The sequence below is a fragment of the Zonotrichia leucophrys genome, chromosome Z, assembly GCF_028769735.1.
Source record: "Zonotrichia leucophrys gambelii isolate GWCS_2022_RI chromosome Z, RI_Zleu_2.0, whole genome shotgun sequence".
Classification (NCBI taxonomy): domain Eukaryota; kingdom Metazoa; phylum Chordata; class Aves; order Passeriformes; family Passerellidae; genus Zonotrichia; species Zonotrichia leucophrys.
In genome coordinates this window covers 63,741,111-63,767,726 of record NC_088200.1, presented here as the reverse complement: position 1 = coordinate 63,767,726, position 26,616 = coordinate 63,741,111, and the positions used below count along the sequence as shown (strand labels likewise).

The 26,616-nt window shown below is 41.1% G+C and overlaps 1 protein-coding gene across 4 annotated transcripts in view; it reads right to left on the bottom strand.

The window, feature by feature from the left end:
* KIAA1958 (KIAA1958 ortholog) overlaps positions 1–26,616 on the bottom strand; it is an 82,206-nt gene that overhangs the window by 13,277 nt on the left and 42,313 nt on the right. For all 4 annotated transcript variants that reach the window (XM_064736931.1, XM_064736928.1, XM_064736929.1 and 1 more), the window contains one exon: positions 17,448–18,712. In XM_064736931.1, the coding sequence (XP_064593001.1) occupies positions 17,448–18,600 (1,153 nt within the window). In that variant the 5' untranslated portion in view covers positions 18,601–18,712. The remainder of the gene's footprint in view (positions 1–17,447; positions 18,713–26,616) is intronic.

Genomic DNA, 26,616 nt, shown 5'->3' with positions numbered 1-26,616 from the left:
TTTTTAAAGAGTGAAATAAATATAGCCAGAATGAACAGTACAAAATAAGGCAGCACATCCAAGAGAAATGGCAGGTAAAATTACTACAGAACAATGTGCAATTTACAAATGTACAAGAATAAAGAAAATATAGTCAATATGTTCACATCAGAAAACATGGAAAAAACCCATGATTACACAGCCTCTCTATGTCATCAAACTGTATCTTGACAGAACAAGTACAACTGTCTTTTCATTTTGCAGAAAAATCAAATTGTAGGAACAATTTTATATTTAACAGGCTATCCTTACAATCAATAACATATCAAAACACAATATTCAGATGCTACTGCTATGATAGCTATTACTGACAGCTGATTTTCTGGCTGATCATAAGAGAAGCATAAAAAGGAAAAGCTTTAAAGCTATGGATATTTTTAAGGACGGTTTTCTTGGCATGTGCAAACTGTCAGTTTGAACAAGAATGGAGCTCAAAGCATACAGGTGGAATTCTGAATGTGATAAATCTTAATGGTTTTAGAAAATTAAAAACAAATGCAAAGAAGGAAAAATTCAATTATTTAAATATTTTCTGGAATTGTATGTAGAACACTTATGTCTCTCTTCCACTTAACAAGCAGAAGAGGGGAAAAACTCCAAGCTCTTTTCTATTTGATCTCATTGCAAAACCTATACATTCTGCCATCCTTTTAGCAGTGTCAGAGCAGGTGTCTCCCACCCAAGATACACACACAAAGTGATATGAGACCAGGTGAAGTTCCCATTGCCTCTCTGCCAATCAGGTCAAGCTTATGTCAGGCTGTGTAGCACACCCATGACTTAGCACCAGCATTTAGACACTGGTTGCAAAGCCATGGATGTGCTACATGCAAGCCTATTAGCAGGGGAGAGGGCAGCAGGGAAAGGAAGGCAGACTCTCCTTCCCTACCCCACCTGCAGTGTTCCATGTGGTGCAGAAACACTGGTGCAGAGCTGGGCAGCTTCTCCTTCCACCAATCTACAGAGTGCCTCTCAGGAAAGTTCACCCCATCACCTCCATACCACATCTGCAGAGAGAGGCACAGGGAATGACTTGCCCCAGGACTTCCCAGCAGGACAGAAGCAGGACTGAGCTTATAACCCTCATGATCAGGCCCTGTGTCTTCAGAGAGAGGCATCCTGCATCCACACCACTCACCCACTGAGAGGGGTTTCTCAAATACTCTGCAAAGCACAGAGAAGTGAGCATCTGCAACTGAGGCCTTTGGGGGCTTCTGCAGGCAGGAGAAAATGCTGCTACAAAGGACTGAGGTTTGCTTGAGCTGTGCTCCAGGGGAGCAAGAAAGGTCACCTGCCTGATTCAGAAACTCATTTTAATACTGATGTCAGTATCAAAAAGCTCTTCAAAGCCTACAGTGAAGCCTCATGCTCTAGGCAGTGTACATAATAGATCCTTTTAGTGTGGCTAGATGTAGGCTGAAAAAAAAAGACAGCCCTGTTCAAAGCTCCAAAACAAACATTTATTCTGGTATTTTGTTCACTGCACCCACCACCCCTTGTTATAGAACTGTGTAAGTAATGATTGCTTTGACTGACAGCCCACATCCTAAGTTCTATTTCAATATAAACAGCACATATAATGGCTCAGTTTTATAAATGTCATCAATCACTTCTTCTTAGAGGATAGCCTGTCACAACACAGCAGTGACACCCAGTCAGTCATTTATGTTACAGCATCTTTCCTCAATCTGCAAAGGAAATTGCCCTATCTGCAGCAAACAGTTATAAAACCCATGCTGAATTAAAGATTCCCCCAACTTACATTACGAAAACAGTACCCCAGAAACCCTGCTTTCCTGCACTGTTTGTTGTGAGCTACTTCACATGGCAGGTGGGAAACATTAAAAAAGAATGGGTCAGGTTATCCTGCAGCCACATCAGGAGAGCTACCTCTATTTTGGTGAATCCAGGCTGAAGTAGTAGTAATGGATTATTTGCCTCCTACAAGACCACTCAAATATTGGTGGGGTATCATGTAGCATGGCATGAATGTGGGGAGTTTCCCATGTAACAGTTCCCAGATGTTTGCTTTGTCTCACTTTGCTGATCTTGCTGAATAGAGACCAAAGCTCTTTTTAACATTGTGTGGAGCTGGTAGAAACTACTGGGAACACTGGTGGGAGTCTACACTATTTCCTTGACTGCTGCAATCAGAAGCTTATTTGCTCTTGAACTTGAAATACTCAGTGTATCATCAAGTCTTCGGTATCCATGGGTTCCAAAACTGGGTAAAAGCACAGAAAAAAAAGTCACCAAGTCCTCCTAGAAAACACCTCTATATCAGAACATCCCCAAGCTGTAAACTGATGTGGGATAGAAGAACAGGGAGGCGTTATATATGCTTCCACCTTTCTTACAGTCTTCTGTATGTCTCCGTTGTAAGGCTTGAGGAATACAAATACTCTTGTGTTACGGTCTTATTTCTCTCAGCTTGTTGGTCAGAACCAATCAACCAAGAATTACTGTCATCATTGATCTATGAAGCCAAGCTACCCTTACTGTCTTTTCCTTGTCATAATGCAGTCTTTGGAACTGGTAGTACTGTTACCCCTGTTTTACAGATCACAAGCAGAAGCATAAAAAAATAGTGGAGATACATTTCCTGAGGTCCTGCCCCCTCAGCTGCATCACTGCACAAAGGACCTGGTTATGGGTCTTGTGTTTCTTATCATATCCCACACCACAGCTTCATTTCCAAGAAAACAAGAGTGTGGCAGAAAAAGACAGTAAAACCCACCTTACTGGGGGGTCCAGGGTAAACTCCCAACTATGAGCTTGAAAGGTGATGAGTACTTAAGATGTTCTAGTTCAAATGAAGTGAAAGAGATAAAGTGACCAGGCAGAGATTAAACAGAAAACCTAGTGGGAGCAGATGTCCCAGGCTAGCCCATGACCATCGGATGATCTCTCCCACAGAGGAACAGCTGTTTTCTGATCTTTTCATAATCTGATCTTAACACAGCCAAGACCTAATATTATCAACAGAGTTATCAAACTCAGGCTTGTTTTAATTTCAGCTCACACACATACACACACTTGGACTCCTTGGAAAGGACGTAACCTCTGTAATTACATATGGCAGGAGGAAAGGCACTTGCTTTCATGACAGACAGATACAGATTGTTAATGTTCAGAGAGCATTCGCACATCAGTGGGAGTCACAAACCTGAGCTATTATTGCAAAAAGTCTTAAACTCCGCATACGGTAAGCAGTGAGATCTCACAGATGTACATTAAAAGTAAGGTGGGTTTTCTTGGTGGTAATCACATCACCAGCTGAGTCTTCTCTGCCAAATTTTTGTCCTGTCTAGGAAAATGCCTCTGCAGCAGGCCTGCTTCCACCAATATGCTTTCATTCAAGTGAAAAAGCATAGTTAACCACACACAAAGCACCACGTATCTCTACTCTGGAGCGAAGTGCCCTCTCTCCACTCCCCAGCTCCTTGCAGATTGGCTCTTGCCCCTCTTTTTTGCAGTTTTGCAGTTACTGAAAAATAATGATATCCAGCCTTTGGGCCGTGGCAATACACAGCCCATTAAAACAGCTAAGTAAACCACAGCCTACTCCTACCATTTTCTCCAGTCCCCTCCTGTTTCAAGAAGGAATCTATAGGCAAACAACACTCTCAAATCTACAGTCTCAGTGAGCAGAGGTCACGCTGTTGTACGAGGCAGTTATGGTCAAGTCACATGGGGAACAGCTGCATGAGCCTCTGACAAATGTGTCCCCCTGGAAGCCATGCTACTGCTGCCCTGTCAGCACCAGCTGAATGCCACTGTCATACCACAGCATCCCAGAATATTAGTACTTGTTCTGCATGCCAAACTTAGAAAGCTGACAGCTGGTTTTCACCATATCACAAGAATAAACCAGTGAATACCATTCTCATGTCTTGCTGCCAAAAATGGGGGTGAGGGTAAGAGCAGAAGGTGTCCACAGCAGAAGTGCCTCTAAACACTTGCAGAAACATCCTGAGATTAAGTAGAAGAAACTGCTTCTGTATTTTTTCTTGAATGTCTGCCCTACCCCTCTGATGTTGCTACTAAATTCTGTTTAACAGTTAAAGTTTCCCTGTTCGCACTATATTAAGTTAAACTCTATTTTAACATTTAAAATGTTAAACTCTATTTCAACATTTTCAGAAAAGGCTTTCATTGGCATGTAAAGTCTGTCATATTAGAGAATTAATTAATATCCACTTATGAAAGACACTACATTTTTGGCCCAAAAAATTATACTTCTCTTCAGTTAGCCTGCTCCAATGAAACTATCTGCAAAATGTTTTATGATTCTAAAATGATAAAGCTTTAGATTATATCAAAGGAGAAAGGACATGGACTGCAAACAAACGAGTATGTGAATATTTATTCATAGGTATTTCCATGAAGTAAAGTCACTAAAATAGGCTTTAGTCACCTGTACATTTTTTGCAAAGTATAGAATGGCCTGATAATGAATGCTCACTCAGACACTAGAGCTGATTTCCAGTTTGTGCTCTCTTTCACTACTTTCTCACAAGAGCTTCAAAAGATTTGAGACGCAGTTTGACTGCTGGTAAAGCCAACAACAAAATACAGATCGATATTAACGGGACTTCTCCACAATCCTTAGATGTCAGAAAACCTGTGGCTATGACAAGGGATTAAGAAGTTATGTTCTTAATAACGACTGACTGTCTCACCAGTGTTTTTGGGTTTTTTGCAGTGGACAGAGCAATTGCTAACGAACAGTGCAAAACAGCAGCACTGTTGGAACCCCAATTTTTACAAGGCTACCTTCCTTCTCCACCATGTGGAGATGCATGTGGCATCTGAGCCATTCCAGCACAAAGGTTCTAAAAATGCATTTTCTAAATAAAAAGTGTTCCTATTGGTTCACTTCATCTATTCAGCTATGTTCCTCTCTCTTCATTTCATCTGTCTGGTTTTGTTTTCCTCATGGCAGAGGAAAAGAGAAGGGCTGCATTCCAGTTTTACCTTGCATTTCCCTTCTTTCATTGAACAATTTCCATACAGTTTCCTATCTCCTTTTGAAGCTGTTCTGAGATACACTGGCATGAACTGCTGCCATGCAAAGTGGGATGTATTTCCTGTGCATCCTGGGATATTTACCCATATTCAACCTGCATTTGACACGAAGAAGTATACCAACTCCAGCTGTCCCAGACTTGCCCAACACTGCAACAATGCAGAGCAGGATTCTACAGCTTGGACACAACACGGGGAACAGCAGAAACAGAAAATATTTTGAGAAACCCATATATCTGGTACATAGGTGATGTACAGGCAAAATATACTCAGCTGGCAGCTGGAGTAAAATCTGCTATTTTATCTGGCTCATTCCAAGTCAGTCACCTGGCCTCTAACTAACCCTGCAACCATCTCCAGGTCTACATGCCACGCCTCATCCCACTCTTATTTCCATAGCTACTATCTTTACAGGAGGTATATAAAAATAAATTATTTGGACATTTATATAATTGACATTTAGGGACTCCTTCATAGAGGTGGAGGATATGAAAGTCACACTTAGAATCTTCAATACTACAAACCCAAAACCATTAGAAAATTTTTTAAAAAATGTGAAACTCCATTCCTTTCAAAATAACTGACAAAACTTCCTTCAACAATATTCAGTTCTAAGATGTAAATGCTGCTCTTTCAGAGCTCAGGTTTAACAAATCAGGTTGTTTGGTGAAATTGGAATGCTGATGGAGTAGGTAAGTGGGAAAACATTACCTATAATGTGAAGCTACTGTCAGCTGTATGTTGAGCATGTATCTTTGTATTCAGCCATGTAATATTCTAATAATTCCCAATAGTTAATGGCTAATACCATTAGAAAACTCCAGATACTGGTTTCAGCTTAAAAATAAAGAGATACTTTTTGATAATTATTTTCTTCAGATTAAATACTTAACTCTGGAAAACAGATTTTTTTTTTTTTTTTACCCAGGACGTCTTGGCAACATAAAGAAAAGTTGCCTATTCAAAGTTCAAAGTACGTTGGTTACTTAATGCTTAGTGGCAGAAGCAATTAAAGGAATGATGGTAATGCTCTACACTACCCTGAGAACTGGAAGCTGGGTGATGCACACAGAAGAGACACACTTGTTTTCAAAGAGGACCTGGCTCAGCATGACTCTGGAAAGTGTTGCATACATACACTCCGCAGAGTATCAGTTTTTCTCCCAAGTAAGTTTCCAGTTCCATAAAGCATATTATAAGTGTGTTCTGGATTGATGTCCCTATGCTTAAGTACCTGCTTATGTAGACATCAACTGGACTAAGTCATTATCTGTATAGAAGGTAGAACTGAATAATATTTATATGTATACAGTGACTTGATTCAAAAGCTGTAAAGAGGAAAGAAAAGAAGAAAAAAACAAAAATGAGGAGAGTAAAACTGTAAAGATCTGAGACACACTTCCTTTATTAAATTAAGTTTATAGTTTGAAAATTATACTGTTCTCATTGCAAAAGATCCACTTCTGGCATAACAAAACCAAGAGTCTATATTTTTGTTAAGTCTTCCATCTTTCCGTGCACCTACAGAAAAAGCCAGATTTATAGATGTGCAAGCAGATCTCAGAAGCAGTGATTGCTTAGCCAGAAATTTAACTACTGGGCTGGTTTGCACAAAATCACAGGTATAAATTTATATAGCATTTTGGAATATTTGGCACACTGGAATTTTGTGCCTCTCTGCAGTTGAGAGCCCTGTGGAAGAAGAATGAGAAACAGGGCCATTTCAGTTCAGTTTTCTCTGAGAAGAATTTTAATGTAAAACATGCAAAACATGCCACCTCATTTCACCAGAGGCTTAGCATGTTCTCAGCTACAGTGTAGCGCCAGTTTTAATGTCATCACATTTAAGAAAAACGTTTAATAAGTATAGCTGAGAAAGCAATGCAAGAAGTCTGGAACAAATAAGGCAGGGCTATGAAATTTGCCTGCTTTTGGTTCACTCTAGACAGCAACTGAGAAGCAGAACTGGGAAATATGAGAGAGAAGCAAAGATGAGGGGGAGAGAAGAGAGAGTAAGAACAAAGAAAATAAAAAAAAACATAACACCAAAGAGAGAGATTAAAACCAGATGAGAATCCTCATCATCTGAAATCTAATTTATATCTGTGTTTCAAAATGAGTCAGTCTAACTGGGGCAGCAAGCAGAGAAACAAAGAAAAGGAGAATGTAATAAATATTTTATTACATTAATCATAATAAGCTGCACTTTAAGTCTGGGCCAAAGCATATTCTTAAATCAAGCTGAGAATGTGAGCAGTTTCAGACTTAAGAGCATGAGGCCCACATGACTGTAATTAACATAATAAATCATACTGTGAAACTCTCTACACAGGCTGACAGCACTTGGTTGATATATTGCTTATTAAAGACTGCAGACATTTTTCCTCTATTTTATTAAAGTGCCATTGGTAGTGAATAAAAAAAGTACCCCTTCCTATTCTGCCTGAACTATCTACTAGTTCAGCCAGACGAAGAGGAAATGTGTTGGCAGGCCATGGCATTTACTTCTGGTAATACAGATTGCAGCACATGCACTGTGAAGAACTGCATTTCAATATTTTTTCTCTTACCATTTTTGATTTTTGAAAGTATTCCACCTTTCTTGTTAGAGATCCTGATGTATGATTTCTGAAATTCTCTGTTGGTGATTTTGCCCAGCCAGACCAATTTGTTTTTACCTTTCCCTGTATATTGTCCAGTAGGAGTGAAGTACGCTACAAAGGACATAAATTCAATGAAGAGCTCACGATTTATAAATCTGCATAAAGAATTTCTGTGCACACTTTGAACAGACATATTTCTTTTGTCTTCACTGGCTCAGAAAGCAGTATTTGAGGAGCAGCTCTTAACATACTTCTCCACAGAGAATGAAGTCTAACACTTCAAGTGAAACAGCTTCTAATGTATATTTTTAACCTGCTTTTCTGTTTTGTGCTGAATTCTCTCCTCCTCACACTCTAGAAAAAATGACAACTGAGCTTTAATTTAACCTTTACAAACACAACTCTCATCACATTAAAGGGATGGAAGTTTAAAATGCAAAGGTCCTACAAGACTGGGGAAGACTCAAAGCTAGGCAGAGGGCAGAAACATGAATACATCCCAGCTTTTGGAAGGAGGACAGCCCTCAAGCATTAGATACTGTGATAGGCAGCTGCTCACACACCCTGGCTGACCAAAGATCTCTTTATTCCAGACTAGCCATGGCATGCCCATGCATTTGCAAAGACAAAGGCTCCCAGGAGGTGCAGGAGCAGCTGGAAATTTTGCACAGTGAGGAGACAAACCTGCAAGAGAAGCACATTCATCAATAGCTGGACTGTTGTCCATGACACAATTCATTTCTTTCTGTCCTTGGATACATGTTTAAACCTAATTTATCATAGTTTGACTGAGTAAATATTTAGTCACATTTTGCAGCTCTACTTGAGTAAAGTCTCCTTAAGTAAAATGATGAGTTTCAAATGTTTCCTAGCTGTGTACACATTCAGGAGAATATGCACAAATTACATACCTCTCTGCTGCTCAGAATATTGTTATTATTTCTCTTCTGTATTTACACTGCCAAAACTTTCCTGTCAGGATTGTTATTTCCATAAAAATAATTTGTTCTTCTATACAGGATATGAACAATCAGTTCCCTTGCTACTGAATGAGTTCATACCAAAACTGACTCAAACCAATTATTACAAGAGGTGACATGGGACATAGTTTAATGGATGTAATTGGGGATGTGTTATACACATACATGGATATTTTAATAGACACCAGCACAATAAACAGTCTGATGTATTTAACAATTCTGTAAGTGAATGGTAATGGGACAAGTTATTGTCAAACTGCAAGTTTTTCCTCTTTCTGAGATCTATCTTAAGAGGTGGGGGGAAGGGAAACAGAGGCATAAAGCCAATTCTTTATATAGAGAGGAAAAATAAAATTGCTAGGAATAGTGTTTCTGTCTGTTATTTTGTTTCCTTAGATTTATAGTCATAAGAGAAATGAAGTCCCAAAAAAAATGCAACACTCCATCAAAGGACAGAAAGAAACTCCATAATGTGGCATGTCAACATGACTGAAGGTCAGAGCCCGAAGCAATCAGGAGAGGCCTCCATGTTGTGGACAAAATGAAATTGCTTCCATACAAAAATATCAACGCTGCTCTGGCTCATTCATACTGCTGTGCTTGACCAGTCACTATCAGAAAGCAGAGATGAGGCACATATCCAGTGAAATGAGTGTAAACATAAAATCAAAACAAGCTGTTCAAGGATCAGAGATTAACATTCTTATTTTTCACAGGCTTGATCTTTGGGTACAGGTTTCCTGATTGAAATAGTACAGCACATTCAGCTGTTGCACTGAGGTGATGTGACCTGGAGTAGAATAGCTCAGAATACATTTTTTCCTTCTCTGAGCAAAACAGAAAATTGGCCTTTTTCTTTCATTTTTCCTTCCCAAGTACACAGCAGAAAGCAATTGCTTAAATATTATCAATCCATTGTTGTATGGTTTCAAGTCATGAAGACCTTCATTATGAAGTCCTATGAAGTTAATGAAAAGCTGCAACAGCGCACAGTGTCATTGTGATAGTCACCCTCAGTTCAATCAGCAGGAGCCCATGCAGAATTTCCCTTTGTGTATGTGCATTTACTGTTCAATTAATTAAAGGGATTAACAGGTATGTATTAGAAGTTAGATGCAGCCAATGCACTTAATGATCAACGTATAACTAAGCAAAGTTTTACTCAGACTCAGCAGGGTTCTCAGCAGCACTTTTCAAAGACACGCACACAGCCCCACTCCCACCATGGGCAGGACTTAGTGGGAACCATGACCTGGGAATTGCCATATCTACCACAACATTTGTGTCATAAGCAGCATTCTTCCATTTTTAAAGGGCAGCAGACAAAAGTACACTTATTTGGGAAATGAAAATGTAGTTCTGCCACACCGTTCCACTGAGGCCACCAGCCGCATTCAAGCTGTTAAAAACAACCACTGCTGAGAACAGCATTCCTGTGACCATTCCTGTGACCATGAGTGTCCCAGAAAGAACAAGTCATCAGGGAAAGCAGCCTTCCACTTTCTCCCCCTAGAGGCTTTGATTTAATAGTCTGTTTCAACACTTCCTGGAATGGGCATATGCTTCATTTAAGCATACTCTATCAAAGAAAGATAGATTTCATGTTTCACTGTTTCCAAGATCTGAATTTTTTAGCAAGTACTGTTCTGTGCTGTGCCAGCCACAATAAAATACCTAAAATATATTCATGCTTCTGTTTTCTTTTTTGGAAAAATTCAAACAAGTATTTCTGTATTCCAAATTTTTCTCTTGCTCAGAGAGATAGAAAATACACTCAGATATTTTTACTGATCTGTTTCATGTTCAAGCAGATTCTAGGTTCACTGCAAGCACAAAACAAGAGATGACATGACAGAAGACTCACTAAGAGGGATATAATTTAGGTATGAAGAAAATGAGTAGTCACTGCATGCTGGCTTCCCAGAACAGCTTATGCAAAAATGCCATATTCCCATCACTGAGACAGGTGAAAATAGCTCTCCCCAAGGTCTACTACTGTTAAAACCTTAGCTCTTGAATACAAATGTGAAGTAGTCCTTCTGTAGGTATAGAATCATTGAATCATGGAATTGTTAAGGTTGGAAAAGATCTTTAAGATATCAAGACCAACCACCCAGCTAGTACAATCACCATGTTCACCACTAAACCATGTCCTCAAGCACCATATCCACACTGGTTTTGAATAGTTTCACAGGGATGATGACTCTACCACTTCCCTGGGTAGCCTGTTCCAATGCTTTACAGCCCCTCAGATGATGAAATTTTCTCTCATAGTCAACCATAACCTCCCCTTGTGCAGCTTGAGGCCATTTCCTTTCATCCTGTCATTTGCCTGGGAGAAGAGACAACCACCTACCTGGCTGCCCAGGCTAAACAACCCCAGTTCCTTCAGCTGCTCCTCATCAGACTTGTGTTCCAGATCCTTTCCCAGATTTGTTGCCCTTCTCTGGACATGTTCCAGCACCTCAATGTCCTTCTTGGAGTGAGGAGCCCAAAACTGACTACAGGATTTGAGGTGTGGTCTCACCACTACCCAAAAGAGGATAATGATCACTTTCTCAGCCCTGTTTAGCCAGCCTCACACAAAGCAGAAAATCACTCTCAGAAAGTGTCCTGATCTAAACCATAAAGCCTTGTGTTCCCTTTTTCTGCCAGCATCCTATCTGAAGTGCAAAAGTAAAGTGACTGTCTGAAGCCTTTCCAGGGTCAGCATCTCATCATCTGCAGAGGAGATGCTCCTGTGTTGCATCTCCTCTGCAGATCCAAATCTGACCCTTGTTTCTTTTTTCTTAAAGACTCACAAATCATAAGCTGAAAATAGCTCCAAAATGAAACAATTGCAAAGACCACACAAAGGAACTGATCTCTGATCAAAAGCACCATGTTAAATAATCTATTTCCTAAAATTAAAGTGATGTTCAGTACAGATGTGTCCAATTTTTTTTATTCTTTCCTGTATGTTCCCAGACAGATGGAAGCAGCAGAGGCATTATTTTCTTCTTTTATACAATTTTCTTCTTCTACCATAAAACAGAGCACTTCACACAAAAAGTTGCCTATTTAAGACACCCTAGAGAAAGGGAGAAATAGTATCTCAATTATGTTGGTTTGCAAAAGTGATTGTTTTCTACTTTTCATTGTGCACTCTGTTTTTTGCTGTTCTGAGTTTCATGTTAGGGTATTGGGGGACAGGGTATATTCCTAGGTCTAAAATCAATTGTGATGCTCCAGAACACAGCCATTCATTGAAATGGGCAGTTTGTCTTCTGGTATCACACACCATCTTCCTTAATACTATTCATGCTATGGTACTTAGAATGAAAAATACATATTTAAATGAAGAGTCAATAATTTTCAGTGATGTGATTCCTCAATGCAGAACTCCAGTGAATATTCTCAACTGTTTATCAGCTGAACTTGGAATGTTTTACAAAACTAATCCTTAAAAACTGCTGGGGCCTGGCTGCAATAGTCCTTTCCCTCCTAGCTGCAGGCAAATAACTTTCACAGATTGTATGGAAACAATAATTCTTTCACCTTCCTCCATTACACAGGATTAGCAGGCCTATGCACCTTTTATTGAAGGAATTCAACAGAAAGCCCATCATCCCCAAACACCTCTCACACCAATCTACTTTCAGCATGAACACTCATGAATGGTTTCCTCAAAGAAGTGTATATATCTGTATCTGTATCTCCAGTAAGACTGCTACCAGGAGATGTCTCTTTGTGTTGCGGGTAGTTCCACTCAGAGGAGGTCCATGGTGAAAAGAAGAAACAAGCCTTTGACATCAAGGAAAGCAGCATCCTAATTTTTTGCATGTATAGGTTTGTGATAAATACTTCGTATTTAGGACAACTTCTACATGACAAAGTCCATTGCTGATTATACAAAAAGGCTGGCATGAGCTTTCTCTGTCTGAAAGGAATCTTCACTAAAGAAAATAAATGGGAAGTCCTGAAAGGTAATTGATACATTCCTTAAGCACAGTGAAAATCTAAAGATACTGTAATAATTGATGAATTTTCATTTCTGTGTTCTTCTGCAAACAGAACAGCTGTAGAAACAGCTGCATAAACAACTCTTGTATTACAGATGTTAGTACTACAGGTTCATTTCTTTTTTAAAAGTTTGTTTGTCATACTGTGCACCCAGATAATAAAAGCAATTACACAACTACTCTGCCAAGGCTAAACTTGTCCTCTTTATGCTACTGTCCTGCTTTTAAACAGAACTCGCATGTAATATTATAATGGTAAGTAATCATTGCCTAGACTTCTAGAATAAAGATGTCTAGCTAGACTTCTAGAATACAGCCCCCAAAACATTAGATTATAATGTAACAGCATTTAGATGAAGATAATTGAAGGCAGGAGAGCGCTTGCAAATCACTGCTGCAAGATCAGGTGATTAATCATGTCAATAGCTTCTTTTTTCTGATACTTACAACTATAATGATGTAATTTGTAATTTTAGTCTTTTAAATAAGCCAGGCCCTCGCAACTAAAAAAAAAAAAGCTATATTTTTTGTAATTATGTATCTCAGCACTTACTATTTCTAGTCCATTGACTAGAACAGCAATAGATATCCATTATGGGACCTAAAGAGTCACCAGTGGACTCTGATCTCTTCAGTACAACACAAAGAGAAGAGACAGTCTCACCCCTACATATTTAAGTGGTCACTTGACCACATTCAGCAGAACACGTCCCTGCAGATAGGCTTCAAGTAGTCACTTCAGCCAAAACTCATCAACCTTTGTACGTAAACCACAAGTACAGAGATCAGCAGTTATTTAATGTTCTTGGAAGAACACAATTTAAATAAGAGTTTTATAAATTTCTTTTGATGTGATTATTTTTCTTGTGCTACTTGGCACGGTTCCACTGGGCTTGAAATAATTACAACAAGGATTAATTCTGCCTTTCTGTATGCTTTATATACACCCCTAAAAAAGGTGTTATTTTTTCTTGTTTGCACTTCTGTGGAATGTGCAAGGCTGACACTTTTTTTTTAATAGTAAACAGTGATTTAGAAGTTAGAGCTAAATCTAGTCAAAACTGTCAGTTCATAAGGTGTGAAGAGACTCCTTTCACCTCGAAGTTTTGTAACATTTTGATGCTCATCCAACAGCTCCTAATCCACAAATCTTATATGAGAATCTTGGTTCTTATTTAATTTAAACTCACACCATTGCAGACATTGCAGACAGAAAGAAGAGGGGAAAGGGAGAGATCCTACTTCTTCTGCTTACAGAGAAATACTTAAAATATTCCACTAAGCATTCTACATTAATATCCAACAAGTTCCAGATGTACTCCATTTTATAATGGTCATGTTCAGACAGGGACTTTTATGAACACCTGTAACCTACAGGGATATCCACACTGTTACAGAAAATGAAAGAACTGAGAGGATCTCAGAGCAGAGACATCAGAGCCAGGAAGGCTAAGCACTGCCCTCAGCACAGACCAGCATCCATCACAGCTCACATTCAAACACAGGTACTTTTGATAACCAGAATGCCAGGACAGTGAGCAGCACTATGGGAGGAGAGGTGCTTGTGGACACTCTTTCCCTTCCACACTCTGAAAATGCCTGTACACATAAAACAAGCAGTCAGGCGATTCAGTGATGGATCCACATGAAGGCATTGTGATGATACACACAGAATGTAATCTGCTATGCCTCTGACAGAAGAAACAACCCCAATCAATACTTCAAATGATTTTTAATTTTACATCTCTGCTTACTACTCTGCATTGAGCATAGTTTGTACATAGGGGTTGGATATTTTTTTTTTATCATGAGACTCTTTGTCCCTGTATTTACAGTGATGCACTAATGTTGAATCAGACATGTCCTGCTGCACTGTCTTGTTAATACAAAACATATCTTCAGCCTCAGTCTTCAAGTGGAAATTCAGTATTCTTGACAAATTCTTCAGCAATTCTGTTTACAAAGTAAATCCTACATATCTCAGAATCAAACTTGTCTTCATTCAAAATAAACCCTGTCCTCCTCTGAGCCACAATCTCCTTCCATAGCCTTCTGCAATAACACTAAATCATTTCCATTCCTCATTTCAGACATCCAAATGTCACTAATTGACTTTCACTATCTATGGGATTACTATCTGCTGTGTCTGGTATAAACGCAAGGATGTGTCACTTAAGCTAAAGCTCAAGTAGTATTTCTTGCTGGTTGGGTTGCAGCATTTTTGGATAACTTAAATAAAGCCTTAGTCCTGTAGATCTTAGACCTTACACCACCAGTTCTAATAGGACCAGAACCAAGGCTTCAGACATTGGAGACGACAAGGCAGAATTTAAATTCCCAGCTCTCTTTCAACTTTGTTTAGTTAAGTAGGCACTGAGTCTATAAATTAATAAAAGCTCTAGACTTTTTGACCTTTTTTGACCTTTTTTTTTTAATTAGTTACTGTCTTTTTTTTACACCAGAATGTAAAAGACTCACATCTGTCTGTTTAGGACAGAAAATTTTAACACAGGATAGCATCCTCTTGTAGTTCAGTATTGCTCAAATTTTATACATCATGCTCCACTTTTAGTATATCACTCTTCATTAGCAGACAATGTAACAAAATCACTGTCAATGAGCATCTAGTCTTTAATCAAACTCCTACATTTTATCTGCAAGAATATGCTGTGCATCTGTAATAAATTCAATTTCCAACATTGCCCATCTTTTTGCAACTTGAAAATTTAATAATGCCAGCTCTTCTTTCCTGAAGGAGAAGGCCCTATGGAAATGTGGGACTTTGCTCACGTATCAAGTTTTAGTCATATGTCAATCACTTTATCTTCATTAAAATGCCACTACCTCTGAGTAAAATAACAGCATGTGACACCAACACTGGACCAGTCTGTGGAGAGGAATTGTGTAATGCTTTTTTGGAACAGCACAAGAAATTTAACCACTGAGAGCATAAATTAATAAACTAGAATTTGGACAGCACTCTGAAAACCCATCACTGTCTATGCAAAAAGTAAAGCACTTGGAGGCTCTGAGGGTTGATTTAGGCAGTGGGAGTAATCCATGTGCAATCCCACTTTGCCCTCAAAGTGAGACACTAGACATGGACCAATACCGTTTTTGAAATTATATAAATGCAGAAGTGTTGTGCTGCCTCCATTCTTGTAAGGTTTAACTCTAAACAGTAACAACTGCTGACCTTGTTTAGCTTCTGAAGACCTGGCAAAAACAGTTGAAAGCAGCTTGGATTTTTTAATGGATCTGTTGAAATATCTCTCCCAGATAACACACACTCAACATGGAAAATTCTGCTTAGGTTTGTCTTCCATTGTTGTCCCAAATTGCAAGTTTGAGACTTGAGCAAGTTGCAGAGGCAGGCAGGTAGAAACCAGGTATACATATAGCAGTGATAGGTTACAAACTGAGGAAGGCAGAATAAGTACATTTAACACACAATCTGGGTTGAGTGGCATCAGGAATCCTGCCTTTCTCAAATTTAGCAATGCAGAGTTGGTTCTAAACCAGATGGAGTTTTGCAAGGGAATTTCCATGAGGGATGTTACATGACAGGACTACTGCAAAGCAACATCTCAGAGATGCAGTAATGCAAGAAACAGGTCCTAAAAAAGAATTTGCTTTGCTTTAAGACAATTATCATCCTTCCAAATTTCTAATGTTTAGTAGGGTTTTACTTAGTAAAACTGTGTATTTAACTTTGTCTGTTGTTTGACCCGGCAAGAAGATCTGCAGGCTTTTACCAGTTGCAAGATTTAGTAGTCTTCAATCAGATTTCAGGATGTTCAAGCTAAAGTCATGGGTTTTAGCTCTTGCAGTACCTGCCACAGGGACTGCATATAGGCAGTTTTTAGCCCGTTCACTGTTTGTCTGTACTCTGTTTGACCAGGCAGTCCAAGGGCACAGATGGAGAACTTGCTCTTGCCTTGTCTCCTCCTGGCATGGCACCACTAAAGAAGAAACTGGAAGAGTGAGAACTGTCTGTGCTCGGGCCCAGAGGAAGCTGACAAGTCTGCTCAAGAAACAGACTGAAGACCTGTAGCCAACAGATATTCTCCACATGGGATAATCACTCAGCAGAAGTCAGCTGTTTTAACATGCTCTTTATCCAATAATGTTGATCTGTTTATGCCAATTCTATGTGCTTTGGCAGGAGATGAGAAAAATTATGGACACATTGTATGGGAACGTTCACTGGGAAAATGGAAAAACCCCATTTCATTATGGATTAAAGTTTTATCAGTTTCATGGTTAAGGTTGTACTGATACTTCTTGTGTCCACAGACCAATCTGACTTATAGATAATTATTTATAGAAGCAAAAACCTCTTTCCTGGTACTGATAACCTGTCTCCTTTGCCTGTCCAGGTCCAACAGTACCCATGTGACAAGGTGAAGGAAACACGAAACTCTCCAACTCTAGGCTACACTGGCTGAGACACCTTTTTTTTGGTTCATCAAGGGGGCATGTCATGTCATCCCTGACCCATGCACACAGCAAGGTCACTGCATGCTCTCTCCCATGACATAACTGTACCCATAATGGACCTTGCAATCCATTTTGCCTGTGGCTGCAGTACACTTTTTCAGGTGCTGGTGCTTGGTTGGTGCTTAGTTTCTGAATCCCCTCCAGGTGTATGTGGCTTCCATACCTAATGACTTATGTGCCAGCAGGACCCTGATGCAACGCAACACACACACCCCCACTGTACCCTCACTGAGCCAGGCCTGGGGGACACCCCCAAAATGCCTCTACCACCCCTCTACTCCCGCCCAGTGTCTTACCTGGCATCAGCTGCACTGCTGCCTCGGGGGTGATGGTTGGAGCTGCCTGGGGCTGCTGCTGGCTGGAGCTGACCTCAGGGTCGGCGCCCACCGAGGGCGAGCCGGCCAGCTCACCACCCGGGGCCAGCTGTGGGGTGGACGGCAGGGTCTCCTCAGCAGCTGCCGGTGGCTCCTCCTGACCAGGCAGCTGTAGGGCTGAGAGGGGGATGCTGATGGGTTTCCCAGCGGTGGTGATGGCATTAGAGCTGCTGGCTGGCACCTGCAAGGCAGCCACAGGGCCGCTGCCCGCCCCCCATGCCGGGGAGGCGAGAGGTCCCCGGGGTGGCCTCTGCGCGGCCATGCGGGGCGGGCCAGGAGGGGAGGCGCAAGGGCGCGGCGGGTCGGGCTCGGGGCCTGTGGCTGGCTGGGGCAGGGTTCTGGTGGGTGCCACGCAGGAGGGCCCTGCCGGGGGCTGCAGCTTGGGCTTGGACATCTGCATCAGGGCCAGGGCCGGCCCATCGGCGCCGGCCGTCAGCTCCGCGTTGGCCACTATATAGTAGTCCTCAGGGAGCTCCTGCTTGATCTTCTTGAGGAGCACGTCACCGCTGCCCTCATCGGCGGCCTGGGCCTGGGGCTGGGCCGCGGCTGCCGGTCGCTTGCGGGGGCCGGTGGGGGCACGGTGTGGGTGTGGCTCAAAGTCACTGTCCTCATCGGTGACAGAGGACTCACAGACCATGTCAAAGAGGGTGGCCTCATCCTCGTACTCCTCCACAGGCTCGCCCAGGTCTGACGGCTCACTGCAGTAGGAGAAGTCACAGGAGTCACGAGTGCGGGTACAGTCCAGCTTGGCTTTCCCCGGCCGGCCTGGGTAGCGCTCCAGGGGGCTGGCCTGAGCCTCTGATGGCACCCCCAGCATGCTGGGGCTGTCCGAGTTGAAGCTGCGGCTGTCCTGGAAGCAGACACGCTCCTGGGAACCGGCCCGGCAAGTGGCAGCCAGGGGCCAGTGGTAGGCATGGCCAGCACTACAGCCCCACATGGCTGTCAGGTTGCCATTGGCCCCCTCGGAAAGCAGGTGCTTGAGGTTGGGGATGAGGCTGCAGATGGTCCCATGGCTGTGGGCCCAGCTCACCAGCTTGGAGAGGTTTTCAGAGGAGGTGTGAAGGCAGTCCTCCATGGTACAGGATCAACAGCGCCTGGCCGCTAGGAAGTCAGCTGAAGACACAGTTCAGATCACAGGGTCTTGGCACTGATGGTCGTGTGTTGCTAAGCTCATATTTACTTCTCACCTGCAGAGAAACAGAGCAAAACCCCACTCTTCAGCACTCCTAAAGCATGACCATATTTGCATGGGAAAATGAAACATTTGTACATTCGGCTAAACCCACCCATTTCATCCGTATCTCATGTCCTACAAAATATGCCTCAAAACTACACCAGGTCTTAAGCAGCCACATTCCTCATTCTCAGAACATCTCTGCAACATACAACTGAAGAGAAAACTGCTTTTCACACAAGACAATTCAGTATCAGTAGCAAAATTATTAGAAGCTTAAATCTCTGACAAAATATAAAAGCAGCCCAAAAGATGGTGATTGTGTGTTCATACCTAGGAAATGAAAATTAAATAAAATCTTAACTCATACAATTAATCTTGAACACCAGGGTGGCACTCAAGCACCAACTGGATCTGAAGAAACAATGAAGTTTTACATAATTTATGCAGATTTCTCAACTGAATCAAATATCTCCTTTTCAACTGAATTTAAGAGGTATCAAAAGGAAGGCTTGAAACTTGAGCTTTCAATACAAGGAATAAACAAACAAGCTCACCTTTCACTGTTCTATACTAATAGTCATCAGTTGCTCAAAGACTTAAGAGACTCTTAAAGGGCCTACTTTTTACCATACTGTCCATTTCCAACATCTAAATCATGATTCAGTTCAAGAAAAACTTTTGCCATTTTCATCAAAACTATTTAGAAATTTGCCATACAAGATGACAGCAAAGTCTGCATGTTTTTCTTTGTATACAGAGAAGTAATCTCGAGTGACCTCGGACAGCTAAAGTATCTGTGAACTTCTTCTCATTTCTGCAAGTCTGTTTGGAGCCTCTCCCTTACCCTCTCTCTGCTGTGCATTGTGAACATGACCTGCAAGCCTTGGAGTTCCTGTTGTTCTCATTTCACTTTTGTTTTCTTATAGAAAGAAAAGCCCATTACATTTGTCCCAGATCAAATGAAGTATCCATGGCAATGTTATACCTCATTTTATTCCTTGTCTTCATCTACACAAGCATTTTTAGATACAAAATGAACTGCGTCAAGGCTCAAAAAGACAGCCACACAGTGGCTAATTGCCCCTTGGGAATGCTTTCCCTAAAAATCAACACAAATTACTACCTGCCTACCTAGTTGCTCCTCAGTCACCTGCAGATATCTGTGTTTGCTCTGCTGCCAAGGGAGATGAGGAGGCTGCATTTCAATGATTTTGTAGCTTACAAATCCTTGCCCCTTCACTCCTATTCACCAGGCAAGGGTTGGTCTGTGGAAATCAAAACTGGAAATAAAATACACAAGTACTGCCTACGATTTTCCCCACCCTCCTGGGTTTTTTCACCTCACCCACTGTGAGTCTTTGGTGGGGTCAAGAATGGAGCCAGCATGGGAATTTCCAGAAACTTTAATTTCTAGGTATTTTTCCAACATCTCTGAAATTAAGCATGCAGGAAATGAATGAACAGGAAGAAGCACATAATTAGGAAACAAAATCGTATAAAATTCAAGTTTGTTTTTGCAGCAGCTCAAGACAGAGTGCACGCACAGAGAACAACTGCTACAATAAATTGAATTCTAGCCCACATACAAACAGAGATCTCAGAGCATCACCTGCAACACACAGCTCCTTGCATGACCAGTGCATCTGTGAAGTATAATACATGCAAGAAGGTCCCTAATTTGCAAGTCTTTTAGGCACAGAAGACCTCCTTTTTCAAACATACGACTTTCAAATATCTAAAACTTATTTTTTGTTATATTTTATTTGTTTTAAAGCTATTAAAGATCATGCTTGAGAGGGGTCAAAATCCCTGTTCCTTATAAGAAATCCCTGTTTCTTCTAAAAGACTAAGGAATCCATGTTTCTTCTAACACTCATATTCAAAGATATGTACTTACAACGTACCCTGCCACAGAAGAAACACCAAAACACAGGAGGAGGAACACCATAGTCATAGCAAGGCAAAGAAGACACTCTGGGAAGTGAACAGGGGAAAGGAGGGAGAGCTAATACAGTCAGAAGATGCATCCAAGTAAACCTTGTGTGGTATCATGGAGCTGCTCAGTCACCACACAACCAGGAATGTATCTTGGGAAGACAGACAGCCCCATTTAGCTAAAGGATCGCTTTGCCCTTAGGAAAATGTGATAAAGTCTGCCACAGTCTGACTGCCAAGGTCAAGATTGCGTGTGCAGTTACTCAGAAGCACTGTGTCTTCAGTTTGCCAACTGCAACAGAAGTTGCAAATGGCAGTTTGGGAGGGAGGCACTCATGCTGTAGAAAGCACAGAAAATGTATCATTATGTCCCTGGTTTTCTGGAGAGTACCTTGTCTGCTCAGTCAGCAGGATCCTGGCTGACAATCTGCTCTTGTTTTCTAAATCACATTTTAGAGATTATGTAAGTACTTCATTCAGACTGGCAAGATCTGATAAGATGACTCATGCTTAATAACCTGATAACATGATAACTCTGAAATCATACAGTAACATGATGTAGTTTCCATGCAATCTACACTGGTATTTTAACTGCATTACAGACGTCTTAATCTTCCACAGCATTTTTTTGCAGTTCAGAGCCTACAAATATCTAAATCAGAGTGAAGCATGTCTGGGTGCTGGAAATTCACTGTGGCTATCTGGACCGTCAAGGAAGAGTTGAATTTTACAGCTTTTTTTAAATTTTACAAACTTATTTACAACGTACCAATACAATGACTAATGTGGACAAAATGTGTGCTGTGCAAGAAAGTGGTATTACTGGAAAACCATGCCTTGAGATCTGTTAATGCATTAAGAGGAACACCATTTGATTTAGGAAAGGCAATATTTTCTATATCCAGAACCAGAGTTTTGCCATAGTAGATCCATTTGATGACCAAAGGACAATGAAAAATAGCAACATTTAAAGAGTAGCCCTCCTTCATGTTCTAAGATGGGACTTGGCTTAGCTACTTTAATGCAGACAAAACTCTTCCTGATTTTGCACAGAGCAGTAGCAAGAGCCCCCTTGTTATGAAAGGCCCTTGACCAGGCAAGTCCCAGGAGCAATAGCGGTTGGTAGCTGTCCAACATGAACCCTTTCCTTTATCCCATGAAAAGAATGAACAAACACCATTGGGGAGCAGAGATCTGGCTACCTCAACTACATTTTATCTTTTGGTTCTTTGCACATGAAAGTGATAGAGTTTTGGTTAGGACCTTATGGAATGTTCCTCAGACTCAAAAGGAATTCTGTGATATGGCTCCCTCAGAAAGGAGACCAAAAGAGATGAGGATGCCAAAAGAGGTGAAGGAACTGAATGCAAAAAATGGGATGATGCAGAGGTGTGGAGTGGGAAGTGGGTATCCTCCAGCAGTGCCTATACAGTGGAACATGGATTTGGTGGACCAATAGCTCAGAGAGGGTGATGGGTGCATTTTGTTGTAAAAAAGGAAAAAAGTAATTTTGGGATTCTGTCCTCTCACAGAACCCCAGGTAGTTACCAATGGATTGCCTCCCCAGGGTAATCACAGATAAGTTGATTCACACTAACTTGCATCACACATATCTATGTTTGAAACTCTATTACGGTTACTGATTATTAGTACTTCCATACTGATTTTTTTCAAGGGAGCAATATAGCCAGGACTACATTAAGAGTCCTTTTGAGACATGATGCTAAAGCTGATACTACTGAAAATTTTCTAAAAGTTCAAGATTCTCAAATAAGAATACAATGCAAAATTTACTTCTGTTAGTAATAAAAAAAATAATAGTTCTAATCAGACAGCTATATAAAAAATAAACCCTGAATCCTAAAACATTAAAAGGTGTAAAAAAACCTGCATTTACTCATTTTACATAACATGGATTTCAAACTAATCTTATAGCAACTGAAACTTGACTTTTAAGTGTTTTTATGGAGAAGCAATTTTTTTCAGCATCTACATTTAAAAGAAGTCTTAGAAAGCAGTTGGGCGCTGCTTTCTCATACTTGCTAAAGAAGCTAAAAATATTTCCTGTTTTCAGTCTCTCCACCCTGTGAAAACTTACTAGGCTATTACTCCATCACTGTCTTAAGGGGAAGCATTGCTTTATTTTTTGAAAGATTACCTTTCCATATTAAAAGATTTGGCCACCATAGTGGAAGTATCTATCTAATTCAAGATTTTATTCTATCTATCTATCTATCTATCTATCTATCTATCTATCTATCTATCTATCTATCCATCTAATTCAAGATTTTAGCTAATGGACAGTACTGAGGCTTCTCTTATTACTAGAATCTCACAAGCCAAATGTTTAGCCTTGATAGAGGTCAATAACAGCAGAAATCCCAGTGTAAATTCATCCACAAAGGCAGAGTAGTACTGAAGTCTTCACAAAGGCCTGCTGCAGTCGCACAGGCCCTGCTAGCCATCAATCCAGGATCACCTGTATATTTCTCTTTTACAAAGTAAGTTGCTGAAGTAAACTCAGCAGGAGCTGCAGCCTTGCCCAGATAGCACCTGCAAATGCTGGGGGCCCTAGCCATGCAACAGAGCACTCAAAATCACACCATTGCTAATCACCTTCTCTGCTATCTCCTATGAGAGGACTCCTGCTCACAGTGGAGTTAAAGGTCAGCCTCTTTGACTCAGTGTTTTGATTTCTTCACTGATATTGCAAAGGAGGTAATCAAGATGACACAGGACCAGGACAGACAACCAAAACAGACCAGCAAGCTGGAAGGAATGGGAGTAGGTGAGTCCATTTTCTCTGATTTTTGGTTTCCGGAGTACAAAACTTCCATGTCAACTCAAATATTATTGCATTTACTTTCTGCTTGAAATAAAGGCTATGAAGCAAGAAGAAGCAGAAGGAGAGAGAGAAAGAAAGCACATAGAAAACAATGGCATTGTATAGGCAAGGTATGAATCAAGTAATTTACCCAGTTCACCCCAGGGAGAAGGGGTTGACTTCCACCTCTAATACCAACTGTATATGGCTCCTTTTGTTCAGCAGGATGTGTTTTTAATTGAATGTCTCTTCAGAAAAAAGAAGGGCATACATTACAGAGGAAAGGCTTACAAATCCTGGCAAGGTCTGCAAGCCTGTGAGATAGGCAATGTCATGTATTCTTAAGCTAGTGAATAATTCTCCAACTATGCTCATTTGTCACTTAACACAATCTCTGAATGGTGTCTTCAAGGGAAAAAGAACCTCTCACCTCAACAAAATCACTATTTTCAACTTATGTAAGCTTATGCTGTTTGTCTGTGATTTTAGCTCTATAAGAAATAATTTAGAAATAAATAGGGATACACAGTAGGAACAAAACAAAGCCTTCATGCTAATTTTCCACCTCCAAAATTCCAGGACCTCAAATTTTACATAAAGTCAGTCATTTATGTGTAGCAAGTCCCTTCCCTCTTGTGGGTCTCAGAGATTTTTTGCTTCTATTTTGGGCTTTCTGAAATCTGTAGGAGCTCTGCTGCTGAATAAGCAGGCTTTACTCTCAATGAACCACAATTACAATTCCTATCAATAACAAGCAGCACCAAGAATGCTTTCCTGAGAGAGGGGCTCAGAGGGTAGTAGGAAGAAAATACAATACATTTGTTTCTGGGCAAGTAATCCTGTACTTCATTCAGAAAAATGTCCTGGTTGTCTGTCACATTTACTCCACAAGGCTGCAGCTCCTTCTAAGTTGATGGTTAGTGTTCAGGATGCTTTCCTTGCCAAGTGTGGCACGCCTTCAGCTGCAGCTGTCATCACAGCAAGCTGAGCAAAGCAACAAAACCTGTTTGCTGGAGAAATGCCTTCAGCTGGCTAGGACAGCATTGGAGGGTTTCCTCACCTTTTCATGTGGAAGACTATCGCAGGATTTAGAACCTCCCAAGGGCCTGCCTCATTCACAACGTAAAATTATTCACCCATTGACAGCAGAATTGACTAGGGAACAGTTTGGGGGCTCAATCCTTAATCTGAGTGTAATGCTACAGGTACCGCTGCTTCTATTTTGGTAATCTTTTTTCCCAGCACCTACTAAATGGATCTGCGTGAGTCCTGCTCTTGCATAGTGCGGCTGAAGGGTCTCAGAGAGAGCAAAAGAGCACCAGGAGGAGCAGGTGAAAAGGGAGCAGAACAAATAGTGCAGGAAACCTGATCAATCTGAGCAAGATCTTGTATGTAAGAGCCTCTGCTATTACCTACATGCCAAAGTCTCAATTAAGCTTCCTGAGACTCTTCCTCTTTTTTTCCCCAGCTCACTGTGATTCTTTTGATAATTCCTCAGACATGCTAATTCTTTACTATGAATCCCTGACCAAGCCACCCCTGTGCTGGTGCTTCCCTGTCATGAGTTTCATTCCCCAGAAATATAGGCCTGATTTGGTTGTTCTCATTTGCAGGGTGTAGAATCATCAGAGAACGGTGCAGAAATGCACAGGACTGCTTCTTCTTGCTGAGGAAGGTTCTTCTTTCCAAGGACCATGTCTGAAAGAAAAGTGACTTTTTGACAGTACTTGAATGTATCTGCTAAGTTGCTGAGTACCTCCAGTTCCAGAGAAGTCAAAGCATTTGGCAGTGCTGTGATTCATCTTTTTTACCATGTCTTCCTTATGCATCCTATAAAGGACATGTTCTACCATGCTCTTCACAGAAGCTCTGTAGCACTAATGTACTTTTGTAAAATATCAACACTCCAAGCTACTTACAATGGAGCAGTGTACCGCAGAACCCAGAAAATAATTTAGGATTTTGAAAGCACCAAATGCTGCTTGTTCAATTCAGCGTTTAGCAAGTGCACCTCTGAAACTTTCTCTCAAATGACATATATCTCATTTTGTTAACAAAGATACTTCTCACTGTGGTCTGCAACAAAGACCTGAGAGACACATAGATGCTATGGCCTAGCTTAAAAAGACTGCATTCCTTCAGACTGACAAATGAAAGCAAGTTTTAGGACTAGCAGTTCTGCAGGCTTACATGCCATTAGATGAACTGTCCAATGACCATTATGTACCCCTGGGTGAGTGAGCAGAGAAAAGTGTGGCAGGAGCAAACATTTTCAGTAGTACTCATGTTTTTCTCCACTAGCAGCAATGGAGGTGATGTAGCAAGAATGACGATCCGTGCAAAATCCATCCTGGATTTCCAAGCACTTGGAAAACTGTGTAAATGTGATTTGTGTGAATTTGGCTCTACCTTCCACTGATGTTATAATAGGTCTGACACCGAACTTTTCCACATCTTCAAACAAAACTCATCCTTTTCATCAAGTATCTTTCAAAAGCAAAGGCAAAATGCATGTTTCCATTTTTAACATCTTTACTGTTGCACTGTTCCTCACTCCTTGAATACATGTAGGACCACTGTTGCACAGAAAGAAACAGTGTTGCAGTGCAACCAAGCTATCCACCCTCAAATTTGCTTAGAAGAGCTTAATACCCACTGAAGTGAAGACTCCACTGAACCATGTCCAAAGGTCTTATCTGTGAGGCTGGTCTTACTCAATGAATAATGTCACTGCAACCACTTCCCTTGATGGATGAATTTTGGACAGGCTACAAATATGAGCTGAGACCTACTGTATGAGGTTCAGCTAGACCAAGGGCTGAGTCCTGCACTTTGGCCACAACAACCCCATATAGTGCTGCAGGTTGGGGGCAGAGTGGCTGGAAATCTGCCCAGTGGAAGAGGATCCAAGGATGTTGGTCAACAGTGGCTGACCATGAAGCAGAATATGCCCAGGTGGCCAAGAAGGACATCCTGGCCTGTATCAGCAATTGTGTGGCCAGCAGGACCAGAGCAGTTCCTCTGTACTGGGCACTGGTGAGGCTGTGCCTCAAGTGCTGTGTTCAGTTCTGGGTCCCTCACTACTGGAAAGACGCTGAGGTGCTGGAGTGTGTCCAAAGAAGGGCAGAGGAGCTGAGAAAAGATCTGGAGCACAG